The sequence below is a fragment of the Austrofundulus limnaeus genome, unplaced genomic scaffold, assembly GCF_001266775.1.
Source record: "Austrofundulus limnaeus strain Quisiro unplaced genomic scaffold, Austrofundulus_limnaeus-1.0 Scaffold1206, whole genome shotgun sequence".
NCBI lineage: Eukaryota > Metazoa > Chordata > Actinopteri > Cyprinodontiformes > Rivulidae > Austrofundulus > Austrofundulus limnaeus.
In genome coordinates this window covers 21,792-30,237 of record NW_013953608.1, presented here as the reverse complement: position 1 = coordinate 30,237, position 8,446 = coordinate 21,792, and the positions used below count along the sequence as shown (strand labels likewise).

The 8,446-nt window shown below is 39.5% G+C and overlaps 1 protein-coding gene across 1 annotated transcript in view; it reads right to left on the bottom strand.

Moving 5' to 3' along the window:
* The window catches only part of hlcs (holocarboxylase synthetase (biotin-(proprionyl-CoA-carboxylase (ATP-hydrolysing)) ligase)), a gene marked incomplete at its 5' end in the record, with an annotated part of 23,817 nt that overhangs the window by 8,123 nt on the left and 7,248 nt on the right, over window positions 1–8,446 (bottom strand). The window contains 5 exon segments of the mRNA XM_014031237.1: window positions 545–659; window positions 1,447–1,607; window positions 1,703–1,770; window positions 4,009–4,277; window positions 6,872–7,051. Of these exon segments, the coding sequence (XP_013886691.1) occupies window positions 545–659; window positions 1,447–1,607; window positions 1,703–1,770; window positions 4,009–4,277; window positions 6,872–7,051 (793 nt within the window).

Genomic DNA, 8,446 nt, shown 5'->3' with positions numbered 1-8,446 from the left:
ACACACACACACACACACACACTGAAATGGACGGGACAAAAGCGGAAGGTGGTTCTTAAAGAGAAAGAGGCCAATTTCAAGGCATTAAGAAGAGGAAGTGATGAGAAGACAAGTTTATTTTTTATTTAAACATAAAACAGCATTTTAATAATAACTAAAGGTGACATAGATACTTTATTATGGTATAATATTTAAATATATACCTGAGAAACACATAATATAGGCCCTTTAAGGAATAAAAAAAACTTTTTTCTATTCCAGTGGTTTATACTCCTTACATTTAAATCTCAGAGAATATACTTTATTGCTACACTGAATGCAGTTGAGCAATCTCCATTGTTCCTTAACTTTTGCAGAGTCATTCAAACAGCGGCCCCCTAAAAAATGTTCTTCTCATAAAAAACTATGTAATAAGTTGTTTGTTGTTTGTGTGCACACCCTGAAGCTAATACTTCATTTGTACCGTGTTCAGTTTTCTGGAGGGGAAACATTGGAAACTAAAAACAAAACAACAAAAATGACTTTGTTCTAGGAAGACTGTTACCGATGAGCAGATGAAAAGTTTGCCTCATGACAGTTGATGTGACCAGAACACCACCGAGCTTTGTTAGGTTGCTGTAGTAGATATCATTGGGCCACTTCACCCTCAGATTAATGTCCTGGGAAGAGGAAACCACGATCAGAATTGAAGATAAGAATTCACACTCACATACAAAGAAACCCATCAATTTATGCTGTTTATTTGGAGATTTTTTTTTCCATGTAGTATTGTCATAAATATTGGCTCTGTTTGTAACAATGAATCATTGCATGAAAACAAACAGTCCGATGCTGCAGACATCAGATGGCTGACTCAGGATCCAAACCCTCCACCTTGGCTCATCTAACAGCTTCTACAGTGACTGAGGTGGCTACGACATGACTGATCCTACACCATCCTTCTCTTTGTCTATGAAGTTTTATATTGGGTCGAGGTTAACAAAACAAATTGCTGTAGATAGACATGTATTTACATTAGTCTTTCCTTGTTTTTTCAACGATAAAGAAAATGGTAAAACAAACATTTACCACAAGTTAACATTTAACACATGAACAAATGCACCATACAGCCACTGTTTCGAAATCGCTTTCTTGCTATCCGACAAAAGAGCCTGAAGCAATTTAGTATCTCCCCTTTTTCCAGTTGTTCCAATTCTCTGTTTGAACTGGCTTCTTTCATTTTAATTTTTATTAAATTTTATTTTTGTTTTTAATTATGTTGTTTCTGTGATATATTGATTTTTTATTTGTTTTATTTTCTGTGAATTGGGCCCCAGGAGGAATAGTCTCTGCTGAGATAGAGACTAATGAGGACCCAAAATAAAATAAAATAAAATAAAATAAAATACCTAGTGTACAAGCTAATAGAAGATAATATCAGCTCTAGAGGCTGTTACAGGGTAGTACCTGGTATCCAGGAAGTGTGCGTACAGCTTCCACAATGGCTAAAGCAGCCAGATGCTGCAGGAAAGGTATTCTTTGTCCAAGTCTGGAGCTCAGCTTGATTTGGACACTAACAGTGAACATGGCACAACCTGGTGGGCTGAGCCAGCCATTTCTGCCCCGACCTGAATTAGTAAGAAACCAAATATCACACAGAGATAAGCATCTTTCATACGTACAAGCATTAATCTGCAGGTATAGACTYTGGTCAGGCACTAACCTCTTCCCTCGGTCTGGCTAGATGCTACTGCTATTAAACCCACATTGTCTGGCAAGTTCACAGTTAGCCTGCAGAAAAAATAGATAAAGAAATGTTAAAAAAAGTTTTAAATTATATTTTTAAATTCAGGAATAAGGTGTTTCTCCTTTTTTTAACTGTCACAACAAAAAGAACTGAAAGCTATCTAAATCATTGTTTACGTCTTTCTGATTGGACACACTGAGGTGCAATCTTGAGCACTGATCAACAAAGAGCCTACTTGGTAGCAAGCTGTGTTCAGTTCAGTCGAGTTTTAAGAGTGCACTGCATTTATTTTCTCAACAAAGAGAGATACCTCATCAAATTTTGACCAAAAATTAACAAGTCCTACATTGCTGTTTATGATATGCTTCAAAGAGCATGACCCCTATAAAAGGTGATTGTTTTTTATGGTGTACCTAACCCCCACTGTGAAAGCCTAACCCCTCCGGGCAAATTTGAAAAATGGTAGTGCCAAGAGACAGGCACGGCCAAGTCTGAGGATAAAAAAGGAGGTGTGGTCATGACGAGGGAGCATGCCAGATAGCATAATTTGACAAGCTAACATTTCTGAGTGTTCTAAGCCAGGGGTTTTCAAACTGTGGGGTGCACCTCCCCTAGGGAGCATCAGAGGTCTTGGAGAGGCTTGAGGTGAATTGGGAAGTAGGGAAATTTATGTAAGGCTTACAGTAAGTTCACACTGCAGGTCTTAAGGCCCTGTCACACTACACAAACTATGCCAACTTATGAAACTGACCAGTAAACAGAGAGCCTTGACTTACAGCTCTGTTCCCTCTTCACCACAACAGAATGGTACAGAGTACTCAAAACTGCAGAAGCTGCACCGATCTGTCTATCAATCTCATGTTTCATTCTTCCCTCACTCATGAACAAGATACTTGAACTCCCTAGTGAAGGTAAAGAGTTTGTCCAGTGTTCCACAGCTAGGACGGAAGCTGCATCGCTCATCCAGAATCTGAGGTTTGACTGTCTATCGAACTCTCTTCTCCAATACCCTTGAAAAGACCTTACCAGGAAGGCTAAGGAAAGTGATGCCCTTGTAAATGGAGCACACCCTCCAGTCCACCATTTTGAAGAGCGGAACCACCACCCCAGTCTGCCAATCCAGTGGCACTGACCCTGATGTCCACAAAATATTTTAGAATTGCATCAACCAACACAACCCCACAACATCCAGAGCCTTCAGGAACTCTAGGCGAATCTCACCCACCCCCGGCGCCTTGCCACCATGCTTTTAAACACCTTGGTGACCTCAGCACCAGAGATTGGAGAGCCTGATCCAGGGTTCCCAGGCTTTGCATCCTCAATGAAAAACACGCTGGTGGGACTGAGGAGGTCTTCAAAGTATTCTGCCCACTGACCCACAATGTCCTGAGTTGAGGTCAGCAGCGCACCATCCCCACCATAAACAGTGTTGGTGGCGAACCAACTCACCACCAGGTAGTGGTCAGTTGACAGCTCCACCCCTCTCTTCACCCGAGTGTTCAAGACATGCGGCCAAAGATCCCAAGAGACAACAAAGTCAATCTTCGAAGAGCGGCCTAGGGTGTCCTGGTGCCAAGAGCACATWTCGACACCCTTATGCTTGAACATGGTGTTTGTTATGGACAATCCATGATGAGAACAGAAGTCCAATAACAAAATACCACTCGGGTTCAGATCACAGGGAACATTCCTCCCAACCACGACCCTCAAGGTCTCACTGTCATTAACCACGTGAGCATTGAAGTCCCCCAGCAGAATGAGGGAGTCCCCATCAGGAGTGCTCTCCAGCACCCCCTCCAAGGACTCCAAAAGGGGTGGGTAATCTGAACTGCTGTAACGCAGGTAAGCAAAAACAACAGTCAGGACTCGTCCCCCCACACATGGGGGAGGGAGGCTACCCTCTCATGCACTGGGCTAAACCCCAAGATACAGGCACCAAAATAGGGGGCAATAAGTATGCCCACTCCTGCTCAGCACCTCTCAGCTGGGGTATTATTGGGGCTGTAATTACGCTAATTTCCTCTCCTTGGGTACAAGCACCTGAATACRAACAGGTGGCATTCATCAGTTTACGCTACTCATTTACACACTTTTCCTGAAGATAGAAGCATTTGTTCTGACGTGGCATGTTCGTACGAACCCTTTGTACGAACAAAAGAGAAATTTAGGATAAGAAAACGAAAATGTTCRTGCATGAGGCCCTATGAGTTCATTTTGATGAGAAAACAGAAATCAACCTCAACAGTTGAAAAATGAAAAATGTTAAGAGAATAGTTTGTTACCCTTCTAACAGGTCCATAGTAGAAGTGACGATCTCAGCATACAGAAGAGTGTGCCCAAGATGGCTGGTCTGCAAACTTTTGGAATAAGTCTCAATATCGAAATGGGCCAAGTCCTCGGACTCCGTGACCAAGGCCAGGCAGCCCCTAGGTAGAGGACTATCACGGAGTTCAGAACATGACATCATTTTGAAGGAGGTCTTGGAGAATCTAAGAGTGTTTTCACAATCTGCACGTGTTTGAAGCCACTTCAAGAAGCTATTCCTGGCCTCCTGTGTGGAACATAAAAAAAATCCATATCTGATGTTATTACATTTTCATTAAAACCTCTACTGTATGTCTGTTTAATGATGGTGAGAATCATCATCATAAGCACAATTTTTAATATGTACTTCCATTAGTGGCACATCCACTTAAAGTAAGAACATGTTAATATACTGTACTTTAAAGAGTTTACATTAGGGGTGTCCCGATACCGATCCGATACCAGCATCAAGTACTCGTACTCGTAAAAGCCGGCCGATACTCTTAACCGATACTGCTTTTGTCCCCTCCTGTGCTGCRCTGCAGCACAAAGGGCAAATAACAATCCATACCAGGCGGTGGCGCTAACGCACTGACAAGTTATTTCCAACCGCACCCCCGAATAACAGAAGAAGAACGATGACGGTAGAAGAAGAAGTAACGTCGGCAGTTTGGAGATATTTTAAGATCAACACGGAGGACACCAAACAAGCAGACTGTCTGCTGTGCTCTGCTAAACTGTCAAGAGGAGGAGTGAAAGTTGGATGTTTTAACASCAGCAATTTGATTAAACATTTGAGGACAAGACATGACAAAGAAATCAGAGTTTGTTGCTGCTAGCAGTAGCCTTCATAAACAGCACTATGCTGCAGTTGTTGCAGTAACTTCAATGTTGTTTTTTCTTTCTTGTAGAACAAACTAAGACATAAGCAGAATATGGAAGGAAGTTTGTTGTAAAAGCATTTTATTTTTCACTGTGGTTCTTCTGAGATTTTGTTTTAGTTGTTCCATTTAAGATTGAACTGAAATTTACTGCACTTTATTACTATTAGTCATTTTTTAACAGTTTAAGACTGAAGCAGAGTAAACTTCTATAGATGTGCTGCTAAAATTTACATTATAGTTTACATTTTAATTTAAATTTGGTAGTTGCATGTTGAGGAAAATGTATAAAAAATAACTTGTTTTGTTTTTGAATGTATGCAACAGCATTCGTTTTGCAGTATTTGTATTGTTAATACATTCAGAGGAGGTGTGGCCTTATAAAGAGCCCATCAATATTTTGCATGATAATTGCATTTCATTTTCATTCTGTTTAATATTCAACAAGTTGAACAGATAATCCACATGAACCCCACTACATGGTATCGGCATCGGTATCGGTGAGYACCTAAACTGAAGTACTCGTACTTGTACTCAGTCTTGAAAAAACTGGTATYGAGACACCCCTAGTTTCCATATTTATTTACCTTCAAAACAGTTTGTCAAGTTTTCAGATTTAAAGACGTTTTAAAAGTACAAAAATGCCCATATCTTTGGTCCCTTAACTTTATTCTGAGAGGGCGTTACAGCATGTTTGAGTCACTGTTTCACAGACAGCAAACCAAAACAATTGTCAAATGTTGATTTATTTTTACAGATTTTATTTAAACAATAACCTTTCGAGTCGAGTCAAGACCCAAAAACAAACCACTATCGTCAGTGAGGAGTAGGGGTCGACTGACACATCGGCCGGACGATATTTTTTGGCCGATATTTGCGTATTTTCCTTGTATTGGTATTGGCCGATACGTTGGTTCGTTCAGCCGATCCATTCTTTTGATCATGTGAGCGCATGTTGCCGCCCCCTCCCTGGAAGAGAGTGGTTGGTAATGTTGTAAGACAGAGTGCCAACAACAATAAGGGTGAGTTATGAATTTTCTAATTTAGCTGTTTCTGCCCTCTGTCTTGGGACTATGAGGGGGAGAGAACAGCTGTGTGTTAAGTTTCACTTTCGAACAGGAGCGCCATGTTTTTAGTTTCACTTTGGCACTGGACTGTAATCAGCGTGTCCACGTTGTTTTTCTTTTAAAAAAATGCTGGAACTGCTCACAGGAGGCAGAAGAACACCTCTTTTCTTCTCCCTGCTGAATTAAAATGAAAAAGCTCTCGGTATTTTCTCGCTGTTACGTTCATAAGAGCGAGTAYAGAGCTGCTGTCCACATAAACGTGTATCGGTTAGACTGATGTCAGAATAATTGGTAACGTATCGGCCTTCAAAAACCTGTATAGGTTGAGGAGACCCCAAGATATCAAATCATGTAGAGCAAGGTATATTTTTTTAAACTGGTTGGAATAAAACTTTAAGATATAAAATCATACCAAGGGTGGCTGGTATAAGAGCTAAACCCTTCCTGGTGTTTACAATGGAAATTAGAAAATACCTAATAAACAAAAATTTTAAATACTTCACTGCCAGAGTGAACAGTGTCTTATATAAACTATTCACTAACAAAGTCGGAGTCCTGACTAACAGTGTAGTTAGATTGCTTTGGCATCGACTTCCACATTGCTTTAAATTGCAACCAAACAAAACATGAAATCCAGACGTTTTTATACTGCATGTAAATCGATTGTAGGTTCAACTTTAATTACACAAAAATGACACATTTTGATTATAAATCTGTGCTAAAAGTGCAATCTGTTTCAACTTTGTGTTTTATTTTTAGTTTGAACTTGTAATCTACATTTTTTATTTCATTCTAGCAATGTTTTGTCGTTACACTGACAACTCTGAGCCAAATAACATATTCATCTTCATGTTAGTCAGGACATTTTTAACATTACAAACACTAGAGCTTACCAAAGACGTGGCCAACAAATGAACTGGGCTCAGAACTGGAGTCTGGTTTGGTTCACAGCTGAGACCCAGTGATGTGAGGATCCCTGTCAGGATTTCATATTGCAGTGTACTGCTGACCTTCAGCTCATCAAAGTCTTCTGATTCCAGATTTCTGGAGCCTGATCCAATGTCAAAATGGACCTGCAGAAACACAAACACATAAATAAAACCTAAAAATACCTTCATTACTAAAAACTGAATTTGTAAGTGTTGATGTTATGAAGATTCAACAATACAAATAATAATTGTGTTCTTAACACATTTTTAAAATTTAAATGAATCATAGCCTGTCAAGTGACAAAAACACCATTAAGTACAGTCTCATGGGATTGTAAAATCTCACATAATCTCGAATCATCTCTTGTAGTATGTGTTGAAAATAATTTTAATTTACAACCGCACAAAATTCAGCTCAATTTTAGTAACTCTGTGTTTTAGCCATCTTTCTCATGGCTATGGTTGATTAGCTGTGGTAGGCATAACTCTGAAAAATAATGAGCTACAAATTTATAACAGATGATTATTTTGTGAAAGTCTCATTGAAATTTGTTCAGTGGTTTATGAGAGATTTTGCTAAGATCTTGACTGTAACAGTCAATGGCCAAGTTTTAAAAACAGATCCTGTGCAATCTAAGTGAGCATCTCATTTTGCTATAACTGTTGTTAGCCCGTTTAAAATTGAGAGAAAATAGTTCATTTTGATTAAAATTTGCATTTGTGACAGCTTGGTAAAATGTATTTTAAGTTGTGYACATTATTTTGTTAYCCACGTYAATGCTATCACCATTAAGTCCTAAACAGCATGCACATCAGGCAGGTCTTTCTACAGAARCAGCCTTACATGTTATTTTGTGAATAAAACGCAGTCCAGAACGTGGACAATATGCACTAAATCGAACCGGCAACCTACAGGACGACTCCCCTGACCACTCCACGACAGCCACCGGACATACAGGGGGCATTTTACAATGTACTTGTAGAAACGATTAGGATTGACCATAGAAAATAGGGTGCAGATTGGCTGAAATATGTGGAATTTAGAGTCAAACATATGTCAATGACATGATGTCTATCTAGACCAGTGGTTCCCAAAGTTGGGGTCGGGACCCACAGTGGGGTCCTGAAACATCAAGGTGGAGTCCTGAAAATTTTTCTGAATTATTTACACTAAAAAATGACAACCAACACCATTTTTGCCTTTGTTGTTACAAAATAATCAACTGACAACAGCTGGGGGCACAGGTCTCTGTTGCAGGTATTTTGTGGGTCAAAAACTGAAAAGTTTGGGAACCACTGATCTAGAGCACAGCCCTCATAAATTACAGTGTATAATAATCGTGCATCTTGAATTGAGAACAAAATAAGCATAACAGAAATACAAGGAATATGAAAATAGATTGGTATGGATTATAAGAAAGCATAAGAAGGAATATTACAGTGTCTTACTAAACAAAAGTAGGGGTGATATGAAAGCAACATGAATGAATGAATGAATGAATGAATGAATGAATGAATGAATGAATGAATGAATGAATG